General features: G+C 43.5%; 1 protein-coding gene across 1 annotated transcript in view; it reads right to left on the reverse strand.

Moving 5' to 3' along the window:
* Positions 1–26,270, reverse strand: part of Dennd2c (DENN/MADD domain containing 2C) — a 48,833-nt gene that overhangs the window by 7,364 nt on the left and 15,199 nt on the right. The window contains exons 2-15 of the mRNA XM_013024596.1: positions 24,313–25,311; positions 22,069–22,205; positions 20,822–20,934; positions 19,945–20,115; positions 17,146–17,242; positions 13,649–13,693; positions 10,972–11,159; positions 7,666–7,775; positions 6,742–6,811; positions 5,270–5,347; positions 4,545–4,685; positions 3,767–3,915; positions 2,040–2,217; positions 381–422 (exon numbers count right to left, since the gene is read on the reverse strand). Coding sequence (XP_012880050.1) covers positions 381–422; positions 2,040–2,217; positions 3,767–3,915; positions 4,545–4,685; positions 5,270–5,347; positions 6,742–6,811; positions 7,666–7,775; positions 10,972–11,159; positions 13,649–13,693; positions 17,146–17,242; positions 19,945–20,115; positions 20,822–20,934; positions 22,069–22,205; positions 24,313–25,133 — 2,340 coding nt within the window. The 5' untranslated portion in view covers positions 25,134–25,311. The remainder of the gene's footprint in view (positions 1–380; positions 423–2,039; positions 2,218–3,766; positions 3,916–4,544; positions 4,686–5,269; positions 5,348–6,741; positions 6,812–7,665; positions 7,776–10,971; positions 11,160–13,648; positions 13,694–17,145; positions 17,243–19,944; positions 20,116–20,821; positions 20,935–22,068; positions 22,206–24,312; positions 25,312–26,270) is intronic.

Raw genomic sequence — 26,270 nt, forward strand, 5'->3', positions numbered from 1 at the left:
CGCTGTAGCTCAAGTGGTAGAGCGCTCGCCTTGAGCTGAAGAGCTGAGGGACAGCACCCAGGCCCAGAGTTCAAGCCCCACGACTGACAAAAAAATAAAATGTTATAAGAGGCTAATCCGTCAGCCCTTCTAGAGCTGGAGGATGGATGGCTCTTTGACAGTGACATGTTCTGTTTCCTCCTTCCTCTCGTTTGGGACAGTGACTTGTAAAACACAGCCAAATTTTCAGGTCAGTGCTGGACTACCATTCATGTATGGGTAGGAACCCAAGTCTTTCTTGAGTCATAGTCTCTTAAGTACTTTCACCTATTTTCTGTTCCATTATCTACAGAGAGATCTCCATCCCCAAACATTCTATAATCACCTCCTTTGTCACTCACCTCCTGTAAGAACTTGTCTGCACAGAGATCAACTATCAGCACCTATGGAACAAAGAAGCCAGGCTGGTTCAACCAGAGACAGTCACAGACACGGACACTGCACAGTGGCTTGGGCGTTTTCCTTCTTTCAGGCAATAGGAATGGTTTTAAACAATGTAAAGTCAACAGTATATCCCATTTAGAAGTTGACCCATCAATACAAATAAACTGAAAATATGATGTGATGTACACCTGGAGATTAAGAGGCTCACAGATGAGTGCAGCAGAGCTAGAGTAGGTGGAAGAGTCTTTCCAGGAAGGTATCCATTTAAAAACTGATCCTATTTCACATTCTATAACCCCCCCATGTAAAAAGAGCTAAGTGGAGTAAGAACCAAACGTTAAAGGCAAAACTAATAAAAAGATGAAATAGGAAAAATATCTTCATTAAATTTTTTAAAAGATCTCAAAAAATACCATATAGAAAACTATTTTAACCATATTAAAATTAAGAATGCCTGCACACTGAAAAGGTGAAAAGGTGTCAGCATGGTGGCTCATGTCTAGAATCCCAGCTTCTCAAGCAAGCCAATTTGGGAAAATCCTAGTTTGAGGTCAGTACAGATAAAAAGTCAATGAGACTCCATTTCAATCAATAAGCCAGGCAATGGAGAAACACATCTGTAACCCGAGGCTGAGAGGCATAGACAGGAAGATGAAGGACCAAGACCATCTCTGGAAAAAAAAATGTGAGATCCTATCTGAAAAATAAACCTAAAAGCACAAAGGGCATCTTATCTTAAACAATGTTTAAAGTTAACCCAGAGTGATTTCTGAGTTTGATTTAAAAAAGAAAACTTCACTGAGTGCCGGTAACCCTAGCTACCCAGGAGGCCAAGATCTGAGGACTGTAGTTTTAAGCCAGCCCAGGCAGGAAAGTTCCTGAGACTTTTACCTGCAATTACCCAGCAAAAAGCTGGAAATGGAGCTATGTTTATGATTCAAGTGCTAGAATGTGCCAGCCTGAGTTCAAGCCCCAGAATTGGCATAAAAAAACGAATGAATGGGACTGGGAAGGTAGCTCAGTAGTAGAACGCTTGCCTTGCATGCATGAGGCCCTGGGTTCGATTCCTCAGCACCATATAAGCAAAAAGAAAAAAGCCGGAAGTGGTGCTGTGGCTTAAGTGCTAGCCTTGAAATGAAGAGCTGAGGGACAGCGCGTAGGCCCAGAGTTCAGGCCCCATGACCGGACCCAAAAAAACAAAAACAAACAAAAAAATGAAATGAAAGATAATCTACTTTTTGGAAAAACACAAGGAGGATCCCATCATTCCCAACTAAAAATAGTGCTGGGTGCTGGTGGCTCACGCCTGTCATCCTAGCTACTCAGGAGGCTGAGACCTGAGGATCACAGTTCAAAGCCAGCCCAAGCAGGAAAGTCTGTGAGATTCTCTATCTCTAATAAATTACCAAAAAAAAAAAAATGAGGTAGAAGTGGTGCTGTGGCTCAAATGGTAGACTGCTAGCCTTAAGCAAAAGAAGCTCAGGGACAGAGCCCAGGCACTGAGTTCAAGCTCCAGATTACATTACTCAATAACAATTCTACCACTACCACTAAGAGTAGGAGAACTGCTCTTTTCCCTCAGTTGCTGCTCTAAGGGCTCACTCGGGGCATCTTACCTCTTCGATGGGCAGGTCCTGAAGGTGATGTAAGGAGCAAGACAGAATTCCGATGAGGAAGGGGGTAGGCGAGCACACAATGTCAATCATGGAGGCAGGTAGGACGGGGATGTAAGTATGCTGCCAGGTGAAGGGGTACAGGGTGGCTACCACCGCATGGCCACACTTTGACAAGGTGCTAGCCAGAGAAGAGGTGAAGGGTGGGGTGTCACATATACAGCAATGCAACAAGGCATCTCAGATGGTACCGAAACAGTCCCAAATGGATATGCTCAATGTTCATACAACCCAGAGAAAACTCATACGTTAGCATTTTATTTAAACATTTAACTTATTTGTTTAATTTCAATAGAGTGTTTCACCATAATTTATCAAGCTAAAAACTGTTGTCATAGAAAAGCAGTATTAGGTTATTATTATTATTATCATTATCATTATTGCTGGTTCTGGGGCTTGAACTCTGGTCCTAAGGACTATCCCTGAGCTTTTTTGTTCAAGGCTGGCATTCTACCACTTGAGCTATGACACCATTTCTGATTTTTCTGTGATTAATTGGAAATAAGAGTCTCACAGGCTTTCCTGTCTGGGCTGGCTTTGAACTGCAATTCTCAGATCTCAGCCTCCTGAGTAGCTAGGATATAGGCATGAGCCACCATCTCCTGGCAATTTTTGTTTGTTTAAGGGATGGGGTCTTGAGTGCCAGGAGTGTTTGTGTACTCGTGTAGCTATACTTACAGCTACACAGGAAGCAGAGCAGGAAGACTATAAGCCAAGGCCAGCTTGGGTAAATAGCTTAAGATCTGTTTGAAAAATAAGACATAAAAGGGCTAGGGATATGGCTCAAGTGGACAAATACAGTCCTAGACATGTGAGGGAAGTTCAAATCCCAGTACTACCAAAAAGGGAGATGAAGCCTTACTATATTGCTCCGATTGACCTTAAACTCTGTTGCTCAAGTGGCCCTCCAGCCTCAGCTTCCAAGGAGCTTGAACTACAGATATGAACCACTATATCTAGGTAGCAATATGGGAGTTTGTGTGTGCTAGCCTGGGCTTGAACTCAGAGTCTAGGTGCTTGTCCCTGAACTTCTGCGGTTCAAGGTTAGTACTCTACCACTTTGAGCCAGAGCTCTGGTTCTGGCTTTTTGGTGGTTAATTGGGGATAAGAATCTCATGGAGGGGCTGGGAAGGTAGCTCAGTGGTAGAGCACTTGCCTTGCATGCATGAGGCCCTGGGTTCGATTCCTCAGTACCACATAAGCAAAAAGAAAAAAAGCCAGAAGTGGCGCTGTGGCTCAAGTGGTAGAGTGCTAGCCTTGAGCTGAAGAGCTGAGGGACAGCGCCCAGGCCCAGAGTTCAGGCCCCACAACCAGACCCAAGAAAAAGAACCTCAGGGGCTGAGAAGGTGGCTCAGTGGTAGAGCACTTGCCTTGCATGCTCGAGGCCCTGGGTTCGATTCCTCAGCACCACATAAGCAAAAAGAAAAAAGCCGGAAGTGGTGCTGTGGCTCAAGTGGTAGAGCGCTAGCCGTGAGCTGAAGAGCTGAGGGACAGCACCCAGGCCCAGAGTTCAGGCCCCACGACCGGAACCAAAAAAAGAAAAAGAAAAAGAACCTCATGGATTCTCTTGCCCAGGCTGGCTTCAAATAACAATCCTCAGATCTTAGCTTCCTGAGCAGCTAGGATTCTGTAATCCTAGCTACAGGCCCTTGGCTTCACTTATTACTTACCTCAGGCTGTTGGCAACGAAGATTACTCTCCGCTCCAGAAGGAGAGAGGCACAGACCCGGATGAGATGACATACACTCAGGCACTTAAAAAGGCATTCAAAATCCACATGTTCCAGTCGTGAATCTAGTGGTCGGCAGAGCTCAATGGACTGAAATACAAGAATCTGAATCAGGGGCTGGGAAGTTGGCTCAGTGGTAGAGCACTTGCCTTGCATGCCTGAGGTCCTGGGTTCGATTCCTCAGCACCACATAAAAAAGAAAAAAGCTGGAAGTGGCACTGTAGCTCAAGTGGTAGAACGCTAGCCTTGAGCTGAAGAGCTGAGGGCAGCACCCAGGCCCAGAGTTCAGGTCCCACAACTAGACCAAAAAAAAAAAAAAAAGAATCTGAATCAGGAGTGCTGGTGTTGGAAAAAAGTCCCTAATCACACCACCAATGGGCTCGCTTAGTCCAAAAGAAGGCTACTACTCTGCAAAACTGCCTATATCATCCCATGACCCCACCAGCTCGCACACTTATTTCTGGTGAAATCATCCCTTCTGATAGTGATATGGATGACTGTAATCTACCTCATAGACATGGTCACTGCAGAGAGCCCAGCTGATATATGACAGGAAGCCTTTGGGTCATGGGTTGAAGCTCAGATTGATTGGATGTTTCTTCAATTCTTTATGGGCCTAGAAATGTTCATCATGGCTTATGAAGAGAGCAGCGCCATCCCCTGGGAACTGGGAGCCACGTGGGCAGGCTCAACGGTGTGTAGGAAGTCTACTAACTCACCCCATCTCCGGCCCCCGGCAGGTAGCTCTTCACCGTGATGGTGCGTCCAGGGGCTGGGAAAGGAGCTTCCATTACACTTCGCATGAATGGGTACACGAGGGCTGGAGACCTTTCTCTTCTCTTCTCTACTTCATCAAGGATCTGCTCATACACAGCGTGGTGTTTGATTATGGACTCAATAACAGAAGAATCAGCAGCTGCAAGGCTGGGAGCTCACACATGAAAATAACTAAAATGGATGTAGACAGAGAAGCTTCTACAACCCATGAGAGATTAAAGCACCAAATCATTTGGAGTATCTTCGTGGCCCTAAGAAAAACTACTAACATGAATCAACTTGTTTTTCAAAGAGAAAGGGGCAAAGAAAGTGACACTGATGACAAAATCCTACAACATGGATCTACGGAAGACGTAAGCTTCCAGCTGTGCTCTTCTCACCGGGATTTAGCAAGCTGAGTGAGAATTACAAGCGTCTGTGGGTGTGTTAGAGATCTAAGTCAGGTCTGGTTCCTAATAACAGATGGGGAAACTTTCTAAAGCATATTAAAGAGCTACTCAGGAGGCTGAGATCGGAGAATCTTGGTTCCTAGCCAGCCTGAGCAGGAATGCCCATGAATATTCACAACAGGTTAAAGACTATGCTGCTTAACACTGCTATGGCGTCATTATACTGAACAGCCCCCAGAGCTCAGAAGAGCGTCATGTTCCTAACCATCTCCACTCACCTTTGAAAACAGATTGAAGCAGCCTAAGCGACTAACTATGCAGTACACCTCAGGAAGTCGCTTTCCTTTGCCTTCTGGCTAGAAGAAAAAAAAAAATCACATGTTCACTAATTTGGACCAATGAGACTCTCTTACACTAGAAGCTGGTAGCTATCATCTATAATCGTAGCTACTAAGAAGGCTGAGATCTGAGCATCAGGGTTTGAAGCCAGTTGGGGCAGAAATGTCTGTGAGACTCTTATCTCCAATTAACTAGCAAAAAGTCAGAAGTGGAGGTATGGCTCAGATGGTAGAGTGACAGCTGTGAGTGAACAAGCTAAGTGAGAACTCAAGGTTCTGACTCCAAGCTCCATTATAGAAGGAAGGGGAGGAGGGAAGGAGAGAGGGAGGGAATCATTTAGCACTTTTTTTTCAGATGGAGGTCTTGCTATGTCACTAAGCTTGGCTTCAGACTTCTGGGCTCAAGCAAGACCTTGTCTTGTTCTAAGTGGCCTGTTCTACTAGTAGACAGGGATACAGGCATGAACTGCCATACCTGGCTTCCTTTAATTTTCTTTAATATAAGGCAGGATCCCTATAGTTTCATCCCCAGTGAACACTGAGAGATGGGAAGTGCTGAGCGACTGTATGATGTATGATTCCAGTATGATTCCAGGTGTGGTGGAAGCACCTGAACATGAACAGCCTAAGCTGGTTGGTGAGTGACTCCAAACTTCAATGGATTCCATTTTTTAAGTACCACTGACATTAAGCCATTATGTCAGCAATTATATTCTTTGAGTGTCCCTCTCTTGAATTTTAAGTTGGACAAAACAGACACTATATTTCTTTGTTATAAATAATAGTGATTAAGTTGTCTTAGACATGAATGAGGGGAATTTATTTTAAGGCTACCTCAGGTAACCTCAAAGTAAGAATAGAGAAGGATCAGACCTAAAGAGCTAGAAATGGCCATGAACACCCATTGTAGACCTGGGAATGATTGTCTCCTGTATCCACATATCTGTTTCCCACTGTTAGGAAAATGGAGGGAAACAGAAAAGGAATAGGCCGGACTCGATCATCAACAGGTAAGGACTGTTTATTGCCAGCAAGGGCAATTTCCAGACATTTCCAGTTTGAAGGTGGTGTCAGTACTTACATTCTTTATTGCAAGCAAATATAGAAAAAAAAAGAAAAGAAAAAAAAAAAGGAGAGTGCCAGAAGCTCATGCCTATAACACTAGTTATTCAGGAGGCTGAGGTCTGAGGATCAAGGTTGGAAGCAACCCAGGTAGACAAATCCAAGACTCTGATCTGAGTTCAAGCCCTAGGACTGGCGGGGAAAAAAAGTCCTTGAAGAGGCACTTGGGTATTGCACCTTTGTAACAAAGCTTCTTTAATACACAAATAATTAAGTAGCCCTTACACTTATCTAGAGGAAGTGTTTCTGAATTCCCTAATTGACTAACTCTATAGCAGTCTGGTACTTACCAAAAGCTTCTTACAATAACCAAACCACCGGCTTCCGTCTTCACCAGTCAAGACAAAGGAGAATGTCTCACTAGAAAGGAAAAAACCGTGGGGGCCAAAACCCTGTATAAGGCATTTTTCTCAGAACAATCAATCAAAAATTAGTGTATGCCGGGCACCAGTGGCTCACATCTGTAATACCAGCTACTCAAGAGGCTGAAGATCTAAGACTGGTAGTTTGAAGCCAGCCCAGACAGGACAATCCATGAGATTACCTCTAACCACCAGAAAACCTGAAGTGGAAATGAGCGCTAGCCTTGAGTGAAAAAGCTCAGGAACAGCACCCAGGCCCTGACTCAAGCCCCATGACCAACCAAAAAAAAAACCAAAAACCAAACAACCCTTTCTTCTAGGAATCCTTCTTCTGGCAATGTTTGTGTTCCTGGCTCAGTTTTCAAATTCTCTGATTCTATTTTTATTTTCCCCTCTCGGTCATGGGCCTGAACTCTGGGCCTAGACGTTGTCCCTCAGCATTTCAGCTCAAGGCTAGCGCTCTACCACTTGAGCCACTGCACCACTTCCATCTTTTTCTGTGTATGTGATGCTAAGGAATCAAACCCAGGGCCTCATGCATGCAAGGCAAGCACTCTACCACTGAGCTACCTTCTGATTCTATTTTTGCAGTTCCAATATTAGACATCAAAAACCATGGTCCTCGGGGCTGGGAAGGTGGCTCAGTGGTAGAGCACTTGCCTTGCAAGCCTGAGGCCCTGAGTTCGATTCCTCAGCACCATATAAGCAAAAAGAAAAAAAAAGCCGCAAGTGGCACTATGGCTCAAGTGGTAGAGCGCTAGCCCTGAGCTGAAGAGCTGAGGGACAGCACCCAGGCCCAGAGTTCAGAACCCACAACCGGACCCCCCCCAAAAAAAATCATGGTCCTCTCACCTCTTTAGTTCTGAGGTTGGCATCCAGTCCTTTGAATCAGGAAAACAAAATTTTGGGATAACTTTGAGCCTCTCTTCAGTGTCTTTAGATTGCTTATAACCATGGTCACCCTGAAAAATGTAACATCATAAGTGACATTATTATATGAAAGTACAGAAGAGAAATAAAAACAACCCAGTCTTGGGAAAGCAGAACAAGAAGGCAAAGACGACATCACTGAAGATGCCCTGAGAACATTAAAGATAAGGAATCCTATTTTTATACAGAAAAGATTCCTATGGGGCTGGGAAGGTAACTCCGTGGTAGAGCACTTGCCTTGCATGCATGAAGCCTTGAGTTCGATTCCTGAGCACCACATAAGCAGAAAAAAGCCAGAAGTGGCACTGTGGCTCAAGTGGTAGAGTGCTAGCCTTGAGCTGAAGAGCTGAGGGACAGTGCTCATGCCCAGAGTTCAGGACCCACGTCCGACAAAAAAAAAAAGATTCCTGTGGAAACCCTGTAACTTGCTGTCCTAGCGTTTCTTCTCCAGAAGCAGGATCTACTTTAGAATTCATGCAAATGAAATAACAATATTTTTATGATTCATAGAATATTTAAACCCATGGTATGGTACCATTGATATTACAGATCTAGTCAGTCTAAAACATTCTCTGATCAATAATCAAAGATGCTTTGAACATGCAGATGACTATTACTTAAGAAAAGATACTATTTTTAGAATTTACCAAATATAAAATCATTTTCCCCAGCATGTCATTTTTGCTACTTAATTACTGGTTTGCAACTTGCCATACAATTTTAGCATTGAAGACTCTTGTAAAAGTATGTTTTGGACTTTACTAGACAGCCTAAATTTAGTCAAGCCAAAAATCATGTAGAGATTAGTATGACCCACCCAAGCATTGGTAGGTCATGTCTGTAACCCAAGCAACTCAAGAAACTGAGATCTTAGGATCAAAGTTCAAAGCCAGACAGAGCAGAAAAGCCCATGACTTTCAGATTTCTCATTTAACGAGTAAAAAGCTATAAGTGGAGGGATAGCTCAAGTGCTGCAGTGCCAGCCTTAAGCAAGCAAATTAAGTGAGAACATGAGGCCCTGAGGTCAAGCCCCAGTACTGGAACAAAAAAAAAAGCAAAAAAGGGCCCAAGGAACTAGAAACTACCAAACCCATCCCAGGAAGGGCCCAGGGAACTAGAAACTACCAAACCCATCCCAGGAAGGGCAGCAGGAGGTGAAACCTCAACACAAACCCAACTGGCCTGTCAGAATTCAATTTTAAAAAACAACACAAACCCAAAGATACAACTACTAAGCATTTCCAGATGGCAGCTTCAGAGTGCCAAGGGCCTGCCAGCAGGGCTGCTAAGCCAAAGGCATTATTGTGACTGCATTGGCCATGAAGTCTCCTCTCCCCTCAGCTTCTGTCACTTAGCCAGTGTTCATCTTTCTAGTATCTCCAGAAAGGCAGAAACATGCATTAGTATGTAAATTGAGATGTTGTGTGTTCTTCAGACAGAATGAACTATACTCCTAATCCCTGAAATCTGACTTCCTTTCCCAGTGGTACTGAGGTTTGAACGAAGGGGCTTGGACTTCCTAGGCAAATGCTCCCCCACATTGAGCCATGACTACAGCCCTTTCTGCTTTTGTTATTTTTAATATACACCAATGCTTTTTGCCTGGGCCAGCCTGGACCTGGATCCTATTACACTCCTGCCATAGCTATGAGGGCACATGCGCCACCCTGCCCAGCTTTGTCTGCTGAGATGAGATCTCACATTTTTGGCTCCTCTGGTCTGAAACCATGATCATCTCTATCTGCTTCACCAGAATAGCTGGGTTTCTAGTAGGAGCAACTGCACCCAGATGAATGGAAGTTTGGAAAAGGTAGACAGAGCACATCAAATGGCAGTGTTACTAACAGCAAAGCTGGGTGTTGGGTGCACACCTACAAATCCCAGCACCTAGAGGCTGGGCAAGAGGATCACCAATTTGAGGCCTTCCTTGGTTACCTACCAGGATCCTGTCCCAAAAGACCTACCAGGATCCTGTCCCAAAAGGAAGAAAAATACAGATACCATTATCAAATGCATTTATATCTCATTAAGTCCTAATAATGAATAACATTATATATAGTTTGCTATATACCAGACATTGCTCTAAGTGCTTATTTAAACTATCTCAAGACAGGTGCTAGTGGCTCATATCTATAATCCTAGCTACTCAAGAGGCTGAGATCTGAGATCACAGTTCAAAGCCAGCTCAGGCAGGAAAGTCCCTGAGACTCATCTCAAATTAATCACCAGAAAACCAGAAGGGGCTCTGTGGCTCAAGTGGTAGAGGGCTAGCCTTAAGCAAGAAAGCTCAGGGACAGTGGGCACTGACAAAATAAACAAAAACAGTCGCATGCACAGAAGTGGAAAACTTGGAAGGGATAGCTCACAACTGACAAAATAAATAAACGAAACAGCCTCATGCGCAGATGTGGAAAACTTGAAGGGATAGCTGAAAACCATGCAATACATTGCATTTCACATTCATCTTCCTCTTGTTTAAGGACGAAGAAATGGAAGCTTTGTAACTTGCTAAAGAGTATTTTAGTGATAAAGTCAAAAATAAAAACCTGGACTGGGAAGGTAGTTTAGTGGCAGAGTGCTTGCCTAGCATGCATGAAGCCTGGGTTTAATTCCTCAGTGCCACATAAATAGAAAAAACCAGAAGTAGCTCTGTGGCTCAAGTGGTAGAATGCTAGCTTTGAGCAAAAGAAGCTCAGGGAATGCTGGGTACCGGTGGTTCACGCCTGTAATCCTAGCTACTCAGAAGACTGAGATCTGAGTATCACGGTTCAAAGCCAGACCAGGCAAGAAAGGCCATGAGACTCCTATCTCCACTAAACCACCAGAAAACTGGAAATGGTACTGTGACTCAACTGGTAGAGTGCTTGCCTTGAGCTGAAGAGCTCAGGGACAGTGCCCAGACCCAGAGTTCAAGACCCATGACTGACAAAAAACAAAAACAAAACTCAGGGACAGTGCTCAGGCCCTGAGTTGAAGGTCCAGGACTGGTGCAAAAAAATAAAAATATAAAACAAAATAAAATAAAAGCCTGCCTTGCCAAATGAGTTTGTCTCCCTGTGGCTTATTTCCCTCTGGCTCAGGCTACCTGAGAGTCCTCAAGGACATTCACCAAATCCACAGCAAGCGCCATTATTGGTGAGAGCTAGCTGAGATGGTGACCACACTGAAGAGGAAAGTACATGTGCAGCACAGGAACCTTCCAGTACTTCTGAGCCTCCAGGAGCCTACCTTGTTGGGGAACTGCTGGATGACCTGGGGCACATAGCTGGCCCCTGAGGGCTTCTGGTGCAGAGACACCACCACAAACAGCTCAAACAGCTGCTGCTCCTGCAGTTCGATCAGGTCCCGCTCCAAGGTCTGGTAGTGAGGGTTCCTCTTGGTAGAGTGCTGCAGCTGTGTCACGCGCCTCTGGCGATCTGTGGTAAAACCATAGCAGCAGTCTGCCCTATAGCACTCTCTGCTCCTTTTAGCCCCCCAAGGTCACCTCTCACCAAATACCCATCCTCACTATCAATGCTGACTCAATGGAAATGGCCAAGACCTCCTCATGCACCTTCCAGTGTAGCTCTACCTACGGCCAGGGGCCGGACACACGTTAATGTCCTGACCATTACGTGTCTATACCAATGTGGATTCTATGCCACCCTTCTTTCGTGGCAGCATACCAGGCCATATGTAAAACATTTGGAAAAAAAAAAAAACAATTGAGAAGAGATGCTAGTGATGGAAGCGTGGAGAGACCAGAAGGAAGAGGATAGCACTAAAAGCCTAAGGACAGACAGAGACAAGCCTCATCAAATGAGACCCATAGTTAGCTTGCAGTGTCCTCCCTCTTCCTGGCATGTATTACTAATGATAGATATATGCTTATATCATAAATGGTGCCAAATTCAAGAGGAAAAGGCAGGGAGTGAGTGCTTGAGTGCTTGTTTAGCATATTCAAAGTCCTGGGTTTGATTCCAAGAGAGAAGGAATGGGGTGGAAGGAAAGGAGGAGGAGGAGGAAGAGCAGGAGGAGGAAGAAGAGGAGGAGGGGGAGGAGGAAAGAGAAGGAGAAGGAGAAGGAGGAGGAGGAGAAGGAGAAGGAGAAGAAGAAGAGGAAGAAGGGGAAGAAGAAGAAGGGGAAGAAGAAGAAGAAGGGGAAGAAGAAGAAGGGGAAGAAGAAGAAAAGAAGGGAAAAGGCTGGATGCTGGTAGGTCATGCCTGTAATTCTAGCTACTCAGGAAGCTGAGATCTGAGGATCAAGGTTCAAAGGCAGCTCAGACAGGAAAGTCCCTGAGACTCCAATTAACCACCAATTAATCTCCAATTAACCACCAGAAAGCCAGAAGTGGCACTGTGGCTCCAAGTGGTAGAATGCTAGCTTTGAGCGAGAAAGCTCAGGGACAGCACCCAGGCCCTGAGTTCAAGCCTCCTACTCAAAAGAATGAAATTCAAGAGGCATTTGATTGATTTCGATCTCACTGGAGAGCCCAAGCTGACCTCAAACTTGTGATCCTCCTGTCTCTGAATTCCAAAACAAGGATTACAGGTAGGGGACCACTTTGCCCAGCAGAAAACACAATATTTAAACAATACTATTGTTAACACATCTACTTTCTCTTCTAATAGTCTTTACTAGAAGAAATGTTTAGCAACAGAAGAAATAGTCTAAGTGTTTCTGAGATTTGCTTATGTTTCATCCTGAGCTACTGACTGGTGGTGACTCATTCTCTGACTGTTCTTTTCTTTTTGTGATATCATGTATTCAATCCAAAAAGTCACACTAAGGATCAAAATGTTAAGAACTCTCAAAAAAATACAACTAGGGTCCAATGCTGGTAACTCACCCTGCAATCCTAGCTACTCAGGAAGCTGAGATCTAAGGATCATGGTTTGAAGTCAGGCTGGGCAGACTAATCCAAGAGGCTCTTATCTCCAATTAGACAGCAAAAAAAGCCAGAAATGCTGATGTGTCTCAAGTGGTAGAGCACCAGCCCTGAGTGAAAAAGCTGAGCTAGAGTGCAAGGTCCTGAGTTCAAGCCCTGTTACACACACACACACACACACACACACACACACACACACAATGAACAGTTCCCTAGAATTATCCAATATATATAGTGCTTTAGCAAAAGTGACGACAACTCCAGGTTCTATTTCTCACTAGCAATAAATATCACTGAGCTAGTCAGCATTACACATCACAGCTGAGCCTAATGATGCTTTCATTCCACCTTCAGTCCCGCCATAGAGTCCCAAGTCTGAAGCAATCCAGGTCAGTGGAAGGAGCACAAGACTATTAATCATAAGATTAGTGTCCAACTCAGATAATTCCCTTCTACTTTCTCATACCTCAGCGTGTTAGGGAGTTAAGCATGAAGCACATAGCTTGCCGTGACAATTCTTCAGATGCAACTATAGAGTGCTGAAGTGTGCTTGGACAAATAGAACCAGAAAAGCTCTATGCACTTTGGAGTACTAGTACATCTGAGCCAAAATCAAGAAATATTTCCTTTTGCACTGCCAGAGATATCAAAATAATTTAACAATAATGCTTGAGCTACTATGAAAAAATCAGATATTTAAGGCTAAGCACTATCTCAGCAGGTGATTCACAACTGTTTTGGCTGCCATGAAACTACGGCAAATGTGTCTGGGCATGCAGCATTGTGCAGCTGCCCAAGAACATTCCAGACCATGGATGGACTGTAATGGCTAGCTTCACTCCACTGCCTGGAGCCTTTGCATACAATCAAACATCTGACCGTATAGTATTCTGTTCCCTTAATCTCAGCAGGTTCTAAAAATGAAGAAATGCCCTACAAAATGAAACTTAATGTGGGGAAAAGCGTGCTTAATCACAAAGGCAGGTGTCCCTCCACCCACGGCGGGCGCTGGGCAGGCGCGCCCGCTGACTCACTCACTCTTTGGCAGGTACTCGCCATCGCTTTCGTTCCCGCTGGTTTCACCTGCAAAGAGAGGAAGTTTCCATTTGTATTGGCCAACAGTAGGAAGTCTGTGAGGATGAGAACAGTGCAAAACCTCTAAGACCTGGGGCCTAGTAAGAAACAATAAGGACGCCAAGCCCTTCTCCAAGTCACTTAGGCCAGCCATTAAAATCAAATACTGAGGGCTAACATTGACCAAGATGCATTGAACTCAGAAAACAAAATGTTGAACAGAAATCCTGTTGTACAACTACTTAAAGACAATTTAAAAAAGGAAATACAGGAGAACACAGTAGACCCCCCCCCTTTTCTGTGGCTGACCCTAGCTGTGGATGCCTGGAACTCTGAATCCTCATACATTATGTTCTTTCTCAACACATATATGCCACAGAAGGTGTTAATTCACACGTCACAGTCAGTAAAAATTAATAATACTCAAATGGAAAAATTATTACAATATACTAGAAGATTATGTGTGGGAAACCAATGGGTTGTACCTGTAACCCTAGCAACTAACGAGGCTGAGACTTGAGGATACAGGTTCAAAGCCAGCCCAGGTAGTCAAATCTAAGACTCTTACCTTCAATTAAGCAGCAAAAAGCTGAAAATGAAGGTATGAACCAGGTGCTAAAGTACCAGCCATTAGCAAAAAGGACAAGCTGAAGCACGAGGCCTTGAGTTCAATCTCCAGGACTGTCTCACACACCACACACACACACACACACACACACACGCGCGCGCGCGCGCGCGCATGCACACACATGCACACAAGTACTAGGTAACTGCGCATTGATGACTCACACCTATAATCCTTAGCTACACAGAAAGCTGAGATCTAAAAATCTAAGTTCAAAACCAGCCCAAGCAGGAAAATCTCTGGGACTTTTATCTCCCATTAACCACCTAAAAACTGAAAGTGGAGCTGTGGCTCAAAGTGGCAAGCTTTGTGCAAAAAAAGCTCAGGGATCATCCCCAGGCCCTGAGTTCAAGCCCCATGACCACCAACAACAAAGTACTAGGTTCTTTTCTATTGTTTTTTTTTTTGCACTCATGTTTTCAGCCACAAAATTATAATGACAAAACTGAAAGGCAGTAAATTGTTCTCTTAACACTTGAAAACTGAAAGTTACGAAATGTTTAGGGTGGAATATATTCAGTAAAGCCTAGCAAGTACCAACAGCCTGGCATCTGCAATTATCGATTAGGCTCTGTTGACATACAGACAAAAACTTCAGGACTCCAATGCAAACCTAACTGTGATGACAGAGCAGGACATGCTCTCTGGCATGAGAAAAGCCCCTCCAGGCCTAGAGGGGTAGCCTGAAAAAGCTGGCTAAATGCTCATTTGGAAGATTACAAAGTAGGGATTACTCTTCTTTGTGTATATTTTTTCCTCTTCTGGTGGTAGAAGTTGACAATTTGGGCTAGTAAAGAATTTTGTCTGTCTGTGCCAGTATTGGGGTTTAACTCAAGGCCTGGGCATTGTCTCTTAGTTTTTTCGCTCAAGGATAGCACTCTGCCACCTGAGCCACAGCTCCACTTCCGGCTTTTTGGTGGTTAATTAGAGGTAAGAGTCTCATAGATTTTCCTGCTCAATCTGGCTTTGAACCATGATCCTCAGATCTCAGCCTCCTGAGTAGCTAAGGTTACAGGCGTGAGCCAGTGGGACCTGGCTGAGGCTAGCTTTTTTGAAGGGTTGGAGATCAAATCCAGTCCTTACAGAATAAGAATAGAATTTTAATCTGTAACAACTGAGGATTTTATTTTCAGATGGATAAATTGTTAGACCATAGAATGAATTTTTTAAGGGAAATTAAGAAAATTTTCCTTGGAAGTCTACAATAAAATAAGATATTCTCCTGCTGGGTACTGGTGGCTCACGCTTATAATCCTAGCTACTCAGGATGCTGAGATCTGATGATGGCAGTTCAAAGCTGGCCCAGGCAGCAAAAGTCCAACTGAAACTTACTTCCAATTAATCACCAAAAAATCAGAAGTAGCTCGGCATTGTAGAGTGCTAGCCTTGAGTGAATGAGCTCAAGGAAATTGCCCAGGCCGAGTTCAAGCCCCAGGACTGGCAAAAAAAAGAAAAAAAATGAAAAGAAACATTTTCCTCTAATATGACTTGGCTATTCTTTCTTACTTAGAGATCCTAAGTTCTATACCTTTTTTTTTTGTATACAACCATGTCAAGAAGCTGTTTTCATGGGGCTGGGAAGGTGGCTCAGTGGTAGAGTGCTTGCCTTGCATGCCTGAGGCCCTGGGTTCGATTCCTTAGCACCACATAAGCAAAAAGAAAAAAGCTGGAAGTGGTGTTGGGACAGTGCCCAGGCCCAGAGTTCAGGCCCCACGACCGGACCCAAAAAAAAAAAAAGAATCTGTTTTGTTTTGTGTTTGGTAGTTTTATCTTCTTTACTTCCTTTTTTCCCTCCCTTCCTTCCTTTCTTTTGCCAGTCATGGAGCTTGAACTCAGGGCCTGGGCACTGTCCCTAAGCTTCTTTTGCTCAAGGCTAGAACTCTACCACTTGAGTCATAGCACCTCTTCCAGCTTTTTCTGTCTATCTATGTGGTACTGAGGAACCAAACCCAGGGCTTCATACATGCCAGGCAAGCACTCTACCACTTGAGCCACTATGCCACTTCTGGCTTTTTCTGTCTATGTGGGCCTATAAGGGCCTCTACCACCAGGCGCTGGTATCTCACACCTATAACCATAGCTTTATTTAGGAGTGTGAGATCTGAGGATCACACTTTGAAGCCAGCCAAGGTAAAACAAAATACAAAAATTCATCTTCAGTTAAGCAACAAAAAATTGGAAGTGGAGGCATGTCTCAAGTGGTAGAGTACCAGAATTGAGTGAAAAGGCCAAGTGAGAACAAGAGGGTCTGAGTTGAAGCCAACACAAATACAAAAGGCTAATACTGCCAGGTGCTGGTGGCTCACACCTGTAATCCTAGCTACACAGGAGGCTGAGATCTGAGGATCACGGCTCAAAGCCAGCCCGGGCAGGAAAGTCTGTGAGACTCTTATCTCCAATAAACCACTGAAAACCGGAAGTGGCACTGTGGCTCAAGTGGCAGAGCGCTTGCCTTGAACTGAAGAGCACAGGGACAGCGCCCAAATCCAGAGTTCAAGCCCCACGACCAACAACACCAAAAAAAAAGGCTAATACTAATAAATGATTTGAAGTCACAGTAGTAATACAAAATAATGATTCAAACTACATGGAAAATTAGTCTTATTGGTTTATAATGATTTTTTAATTTATTTACCTAATACTTATTACTTGGTACAGTGATATGAAAAGGATGTGAAGAAAATGGTTTCTCATCCTAACAAAGGTTATATTTAATTTGCATAGACAGGATAGTAAACCAAAAATTATCATACCTACCAAAGTTATATCATTAAGTTATATCATTCTCCCTTCATAGGCTAACAACTACAGACAACAGGAATGAACAAACTTTTACCTTTTGAAGGAGGTACTTCCTTTCCAGTGTAAGGGTGTAACTTTATCCTCTTCTTCCCTCTCTTAGACTCAAATATGTCATCTATTTTCATTACAAGCTAAAAAGAGAAAAAAAGACCAGAAAAGTATGTCATAACAAATCCACAAGGCTCATGGCTTGCTGACACTGTGTCTCATTTATAGAAAAGATGCATTTCATAAATAAGACCCTGCATACTTTCCAATTCGGAATCTAAAGGGTGGGTCCCCTGTGCTTCTCTCACAGGTGGGAGTGGAAAGGATACCTTCTTCCAGGTGAGTGGAGCCCAGTGAGTCAGGGACCACGTCTCAACATGCAGGCCACGTGGCCACTGCACTCCCAGGTGGTGAAACCTCCAGCGGAGGCAAGCTTTCACTAGCCCAGAGCCGGAAGGGAAGACTTACTCACTGGGAAGGCAGGGCAAGGCTCGGCTACTTGTGCTCCTAGAAATTGCTCTCAAAGAGAGGATAATCACAATCAGAACATTTTTTTTTTGGTTGGTTGGTTGTGGGGCCTGAACTCTGGGCCTGGGCACTGTCCCTCTTAGCTCAAGGCTAGTGCTCAACCTCTTGAGTCACAGCACCACTTCTGGCTTTTTCTGCTTATGTGGTGCTGAGGAATCGAACCCAGGACCTCATGCATGCAAGGCAAGCATTCTACCATTGAGCCAACCTCCCAGCCCCATTCAGAACATTTTTATGAAAGAGAATCTACTCTTTGCTACTAGGAGTATTAACAATACAACCTATTTTAGAAATCAGAACACTTACTTTGAAACTGTTATATAACATTCTACTTTATGTGAATTACTCAGAATTCTTTCTTTGTAGGTAGGGTTAATGTGACAGAGAGAGCCATTCAGAGAGACAAGAAAGAAGAATTAGAGGTTAATAACAGACACTTTAAAAACACGGATTCAACTTTTTCCCATGTATACTAGTATTTTTTCTTAACATTCTAAGCTATTCTTAAGTATTAGTTTTGATTTAACACAATGCCTAGAACTGTACTTGTTAAGAACAATATATAAGCCAAGTACAAGTGGCTCACAACTGTAATCCTAACTACTCAGGAGGCTGAGATCTGAAGATCGTGGTTCAAAGCCAGCCTGGGCAAGAAAGACCGTGAGACTGTTATCTCCAATTAACCTCTAAAAAAATCTGGAAGTGGAGCTCTGGCTCAAAGTGGTGAGTGCCAACCTTGAGCAAAAGAGCTCAGAAAGAACGTGTAGGCCCTGAGTTTAAGCCCATGACTGACAAGAAAAAAAAAAGATTATATAAGTTAATAGTCAACCAAGTTGCTTGCAAGAAATTTGTATTTTTTCCTGTGTCCTTAGTTATTTAGTAATCCGGGTAGCCAATGGACCATGAATCTATCCAGTACAAGAAAACACATGCAAGAAACATATGCTTCCAATATGCAGATTATTCCCACATTTCTGGATGTTTGTCTTTCAAAAGTTTTCTGCACCTGCCACTGTGAAAAACTGCCAGTGTTCTTTTACCACTACAACAACCAAGAGGAGAGTCCCAAATAAAAGTGTGTGGTTATGGGCTACAGAAAAGGTATATGGGAATAAGCGTGTTTTGAAAACAAAATGACCCAAAATAGTAAAATCATTAATATGCATCTGAAAGGTACAATCAAAAAGCTGCTCAGGGCTGGGAAGATGGCTCAGTGGTAGAGTGCTTGCCTTGCATGCATGAAGCCCTGGGTTCGATTCCTCAGCACCACATAAGCAGAAAAAGCCAGAAGTGGAGCTGTGGCTCAAGTGGTAGAGTGCTAGCCTTGAGCTGAAGAGCTGAGGGAAAGAGCCCAGGCCCAGAGTGCAGCCCCCATAACCGGCAAAAAAAAAAAAAAGCTGCTCAAAGACTCAGGAAAGGAACTACTGTGCTAGCAATGAGACAAAACACATTTTGGTAATGAGCTAAGGAGAGTGTACACTAATCTCTTAAGACAGCAAACACTGTAGAATATCCTTTCTAGGCAATGAGAGAAGCCAGGCTGTTCTGCCCAATTGACACAACAATATAAAACCTATTAGAGAATGTTCACTAGCAAATTACCCCACACAGGCTTGCACAGTAGGAAAGGAAGGAAGGGTAAGGAAGAGCATATGGACAAGATCAGTGGTTCTAAGCTAGGAAAACAACATTTCTTCCAAGCACAGCTGGGGCCCTCCACAGGGAAAGTAAATGAAAACCGCTTTCTTATGGAATGCCCCAGAAGATATTCCAAATGAAAGTCTACATTGCATGTGGCATATCCTAAAAGGACTTAATTTAAGCAGGGCACAGGCAAAGACTAACAGCCTGTTGACCATCATGGCTTCATCACCAGCCAGCCGAAGTGTGTGTGCGTGTGTGTGTGTGCATGCGTGTGGTTGTGGGTGTGTGTGGGTGTCTGTGCCCGCGTGCCACTCCTGAGGCTTGAACTCAGGGCGCTGTGAGCCTGTTTTTTTGTTTTTGTTTTTTGTCATCATGGGGCTTGAACTCTGGGCCTGGGAACTGTCCCACAGCTCTTCAGCTCAAGGCTAGTGCTCTACCACTTCAGCCAAACAGCTCCACTTCCAGCTTTTTCTGGGTAGTTTATTGGAGATAAGAGTCTCACAGACTTTGCTGCCTGGGCTGGCTTCGAATTGTGAACCTCAGATCTCAGCCTTATGAGTAGCCAGGGTTACAGACATGAGCCACCATTGCCTGCTAACCAACATGCTTATTTATTCTCATTTATGGAAATGCTGACGTAAGATTGGAAGAATGTAAGTCATGAAACCCTTACCCTTGGAAGATTTCTCTTTTTTCCGTTTGCAACTTCCCCAGCTCGGAAAAGTTTCCATTCAGTTAAAGTGACTGGCAAAGTGGTATCCTTAGTCAGCTTTGGCTGTAACCAAGCTTGGGAGTTCTTCAGATCCATCGTCTTCCGGTGAGGGAACAGAGGCTTGGGAGGAAGCTGAAACAGGAGACGGATACTCTGGTAAAGTAAGATCATCCAAGTTTCATACAAAGTCAATTATCCTAGAAGAGATCTCAAAGGAGGATACCATAACTTCTTCCTCATCCCTGATAGAGCAGCTTCTCTATCATCAAGACTCCCTGGCAACAACAGCTTCTACTCTTCTCACTCAGGCCAGGGGGCCAATGCTTTCAGGGCTAAGGCAGGTAATGTAGGCCATGGGCCGACAGGTGGGAACTGCAGTGAACTGAGAAGGTCTGTAAAAAGGGACTCATACTCAATCCTTTCTGAAATGGTAAAATTTGAAAATAAAGAAATAACAGAAAAAAATAAAGAAATATGTGCTACCAGGTTCTGGTGGCTCATGTCTGTAATCCTAGCTCCTTAGAAAGCTGAGATCTGAAGATCATGGTTTGAAGCTAACTCAGGCAAACAAATCTAAGAGCCCTTACCTCTAATTAGCAAGTAAAAGGCCAGAAGTAGAGGTATAGCTCAAGTGATAAGTGATAAAGCACCATCCTTGAGTGAAAAAGCTCAAGGAACACTGAGATCCTAGGTTCTGTCATCAAAACAAACAAACAAAAAACTTCACACAATAAAGGTGCAACCCCTTACTTCTGACCCCAGTTAAACCATCTTCATCCTTCTATACATGTTATAAACAAGATTCTGATGTTTCCTTCAGTTACTCCCCCGGTTATACCTTAGGTGCTTTGAAAGCACTTTTAGCAGGTGGAAGTCTCCAGGCAGAAGGGGACCGCCACATGGGTAAAGGCTGCACTGGGATATCTTCGTATGGATTTTCTTTGCTGGGATCTTTAAAAAATATAGAGACTTATTTTAGAAAAACATAATTAAGTGGAAGGAAAAGTGACTACAACTAGAAGAAGAAATAAAATATGACTACATTTGGTTTTCCTCTTCTCAACTGATGTAAAGAATAAAGGTCTCCAATCAACAGCACTTAAGCTGGGCACCTGTGGCTCACGCCTGTAATCCTAGCTACTCAGGAGGCTGAGATCTGAGGATCAGTTCAAAGCCAGCACTGGCAATAAAGTCTGTGAGACTCTTATCTCCAATTAATCACAGAAAAAGCTAGAAGTGAAGTTGTGGCTCAAGTGGTAGAGTGCAAGCCTTGAGCAGAAAGAAGCTCAGGGATAACACTCAGGCCATGAGTTAAAGCCTCAGGGGCTGGGAAGGTGGCTCAGTGGTAGAGCACTTGCCTTGCATGCATAAGGCCCTGGGTTCGATTCCCCAGCACCACATAAGCAAAAAGACAAAAGCCGGAAGTAGCGCTGTGGCTCAAGTGGTAGAGCGCTAGCCTTGAGCTGAAGAGCTGAGGGACAGCGCCCAGGCCCAGAGTTCAGGCCCCATGACTGGACCCCAAAAAAAAAAAAAAGCCTCAGGACTGGCAAAAGAAAAAAAAATCACTTAGGTGTCCAAGCTAAAAAGAATTTTCAAATATCATATTGAAAAAAGATTTACTTCTCAACTGAGCATCCATGACATCAGTGTAAGACTCATTACAGAGTAAGAGAATTTATAAGCAAGGCTGGTGGCTCACGCCTGTAATATTAGCTACTAAGGAGGCTAAGATCTGAGGATCAAAGTTCAAAGCCAGGGAAAGAAAGACCATGAGACTCTTATCTCCAATTAACCACCAGAAAGCTGAACATAAGAAATATGGCTCAAAGGGCATTGTGCCAGCCTTAAGTGAAAAACCTAAGGAAGGGACAGTGTCCAGGCCCTGAGTTTAAGCAGTACTGGCACACAAAGACACAAAGACACAAGACACACACACACACTCACACAGTATGTATACATCAAAGATTCCCACATTACAAAGGCAAATGAAGTATGTTTGATTGTAAGAGAAAATACCTTCCTACAATTAAGGGCATCACCAAATACATATTCATTAAACTTAATTGCAATGCTGTAGACACCTACATATGATATCTTCGTAGATATTATCCTCGGACTGTGTGAAATAAAGTGCTGAACCAGAATTTCTTCCAAGTTCTTCATGAATCTTGGGTGAGTTCCGGTTTCGAAAGTGCTGAATATCCTCAAATTCAAAGGATTTCCTTAAGGAAAAAAAGATATTTCAAGCTACATCTTTAAAAACTTTAAATTTGGTATGAGTAGATAAATATTGATTGTTAGAAAAAGTTTTTTCAAAATTATAAAGCTGTTTTTTATCAGAAATCTAGTAATAAACTCAGTTGGTGCTCTCTACATTCATGTGAGAAAATGAGGACTTTAACTAATTACTTTCACGCTTTTCTTTAGGCCTAACTAAAAGTGGGGCTAAGGAGAGGATGCTCAGAATTAAGTTGAAGGGTGTATTCCGTTCCCTACGACTTCTTTATATGTGCTGGTACTGGGGCTTCAACTCTAGGCTTTGACCTCTGCTTTGGCTTTTTTGCTAAAGGTTGGTGCTCTACCAATTAACTACAGCCCCACTTCTGGCTTTTTGCTGGTTAATTGGAGATAGAGTTTCACAGATTTATCTTGCCTGGCTGCCTTCAAACCTGATATTCAGGTCTTAACTCTGCTCCTAAAACTTAATTTGAATCATGGGAAAATGGGTGACATTGATCAAGATGTACTGTGTTAACTTTATAGACCATAATAATGACAATTTGCTTTGAGGTTAAAATGTGTTTGTGATTTTAACTAAATATCACTATTCCACAATACTGGGAAATATGTGAAATTTATGTAATCACCTAATCTTAATTTAAAAAAAAAAGAAAAGTGAGAGAAGGGGTGGGTTAGGAGAGATGGGTGACAATGTTGTCAGACACCTTGTATTCATATACTGTTTTTTAGAATCGAAACTTCTTTATACTTAATAATAATAATAAATGTTTAAAAAAGACATTGTATTCATAAACTGCCACGCTGAATAGAACCCCCTTTGTACAACTACTTAAAGATTTTATTTATTTATTTATTTTTTATTTATTACTGTCGATCAGGGTCTGAGCTCTTTTGCTCAAGGCTAGTGTTCTACCACTTTGAGCCACAGCGCCACTTTCAGCTTTCTGGCAGTTAATTGGAGATAAGAGTCTCACAAACCTTTCTGTCAGGGCTGGTTTTGAACCACGGCCCTCAATCTCAGCCTCCAGAGTAGCTAGGGTTACACACGTGAGCCACTAGTGACCAGTTTATAATTTTTAAAAATCATGTGACTAACTTGTGGGTAGGGATGGATAGGTAAGCTGGGGGAAAGAGAAGGGTGACACTGTCCCAAAAGAAGTGTGCTCATTACCTGCCTTATAAAACAAAAACCCTCTGTATAACACCTTAGGAATAACAATAATTTTTTTTTTTTTGGTGCAGTCGTGGGGCTTGAACTCTGGGCCTGGGCGCTGTCCCTCAGCTCTTCAGCTCAAGGCTAGGGCTCTACCACTTGAGCCACAGCGCCACTTCCAGCTTTTTTCTTTTTGCTTATGTGGTGCTGAGGAATCGAACCCAGGGCCTCGAGCATGCAAGGCAAGTGCTCTACCACTGAGCCACCTTCCCAGCCCAACAATAAATATTTTTTTAATTTATTTATTTATTTTTTATTTGTGAACATACTGTACAGAGGGGTTACAATTACATGGGCAGGATAATGCGTACATTTATTACCAAGCATTGCAGCCTCCTCCTTTGGTTTACCCTTCACATCCCTTCCCAGCCTCCCCCCTCCCCCCCAATCCCAACCCTTCTCCCAACAATAAATATTTTTTAAATTACATAAAAAAATAAACCAGGCAGGCACTAGTGGCTCACGCCTGTAATTCTAGCTGCTCCTGGAGGCAGAGACTGGAAGCTCATGATTCAAAGCCAGCTGGGGCAGGAAAATCTGTTAATTAACCACCACAAAGCCAGAAGTAGAGCTGTGGCTCTCCTCTACTAGAGTGCTAGCCTTCAGCAAAAAGGTCAGGGACAGTACCAGGCCCTGAGTTCAAGCCCCACGACTAACACACTAAATAAACAAATAAATTTTAAAAATTCAAGTCAGAAAGTTTTCTGATACTTTTATGTCAAAAAATTGTCAGAAATTTTCTAGCCTTCTACATTTTCCTCTTATTTTCTCTCCACATTAATCAACATCTATATTAAGTTCCATTATATAAGCTGGGAAATAAGTTGTCTGAAAGGGGAAACAAACTCCAAATTATCTGCTGAATAAAGGCCTACCTTTTTGATCGTCCTCTTATTTTTCCACCATATTTCTTTGGTTCAGGTTCCTGAGAAGAGGCCAGAGAAGCCTCTGCACATGAATGATCTTCACAGTACTTTCTGTCACAGTTTCTTTCTTTACATGGTAGAACCCCAGACTCGGATAAATAGCGGAAGGTCCTGCGTGGCTTTGGCAAAGGGTTTATAGAAGGGCCGCACTCTTGCCCCTCAGGTTCACAATAAATATTTTCCAAGCTCTTGGTTATTCCATAAGAACTATCAAGAATTCTGAGATTCAGTTCTTTGGCTGAAGAGTCACAGTGTTGTAAAGCCATACTGAAGACTTTATCTGGGGGAAGTGCTTCTGGTTTTTTCCACAGTATCTGTGAGGTATACAAGTTTCCTGGAGGTAATGAAGTCCCTGGATCCAAAACAACTGCTTTCCAGCTCTCAATCTGTGTGACCCGAGAGAAGACTCCACTGGGGTCTTCCTCATTCTTCCAAGGGTGCCTGTCTCCATAGTCAGCTTTCTCACTTTCATCTTCACTTTGATCGCGGCTTCTGGCATCTTTCACATGGAAGCCCGTGCTTGGGGAGTTGGTAACATCCAACCTTTTGCTCCTCCCCTCACCCAGAAGATTTTCCTTAGGAAGAACTTGGCGACAGTGGCCATACCTCACTCCAAAGTCCTTGGGACGCCACTTGGCTGGGCTAGAGTTGCCATTAGTCCTTCCTTCCCACTGAGAGATTTTTTGCTTGATGTTTCTGCAGTGACTTCGTGACAGTGTCTGAACTGCAGAACGAGAAAAGCCAGCATCCATATTCCCGGTTGGGTGCATGGCAAGAACTGGACTTACACCATTGCCAGGGAAGTAAGAAACATTGTATTCTTCACTCCACAGAGTGCACACCGTTTCGGAAGCGTCCTTTCACATCCAACGTGGACACGTCTTTTCTTAAAGAACTATTGCAGTCATTGATCCTTGTTGAAAAGGGCTATAAGCCTACCTTGACAACCTTGTAAAAATGAAACAACAAGGTTAACCCAGGTTTTTGTTGTTGTTGTTGCTGTCTTTTGTTTTGGGGAGTTGAACTCAGGGCTTGGGTGCTGTCCCTCAGCTTTTTCACTCAAGGCTAGCACTCTACCACTTTGAGTCCCAGCACCACTTCTGGTTTTCTGGTGGTTAACTGGAGATAAAAGTCCCATGAACTTTACAACCTTGGCTGGCTTTGAACTGCAATCCTCAAATCTCAGCCTCCTGAGTAGCTAGGATTAAGGGCGTGAGCCACTTGCCCAGCTTAACACAGTTTGTATAATATTCTGATTTAAGCATCACTAAAACGTTGCTCAATCCTCCCTAAATCAGTGCATGTGTAAAAATGTACAGGTGGCTCAAGGTAGCAGTGTGGACAACAGGCACTCAGGGTCCAGCACTGTAGTAGCTATTGTGCCTTGGACCTTCCCATCCTGACCACACCCTTATCCCAGATCAGCAAAACCAGAGATTGGCCTTCCACTCCCAAACACCTCACTCAGCCAGGCACACAATCTTGTTTCCCCAAAGATAAATCTCGCAGAACACTTTCCCCACCAATGTAGCAAAGACTTGCTCTTGAATTCTGCTGCCTTCTGGTTATAAACGGTAACAGACTCCAAAGTTCCTGAGGTAGGGTCATCCTTCCTTGAGCTTTCTCTGTGTGACCCTGATTAACAGGCAGGAAAGTATTTTAGCCTAGCTTTGTCAGTGCATCTGATCCCAAGTAATAGACATGTGAAACACTCTCTCTCTCTCCAAACTCATCTGTTTTCACTGAGACTACTCCCACAAGTCTATAGAAGAAACAGATTTAGAGCTGGGAAGGTGGCTCAGTGGTAGAGCACTTGCCTTGTATGCCTGAGGCCCTGGGTTCGATTCCTCAGCACCACATAAGCAAAAAGAAAAAAGAAAAAAGACAGAAGTGGTGCTGTGGCTCAA

Source organism: Dipodomys ordii, unplaced genomic scaffold, assembly GCF_000151885.1.
Source record: "Dipodomys ordii isolate 6190 unplaced genomic scaffold, Dord_2.0 Scaffold78, whole genome shotgun sequence".
Lineage (NCBI taxonomy): Eukaryota > Metazoa > Chordata > Mammalia > Rodentia > Heteromyidae > Dipodomys > Dipodomys ordii.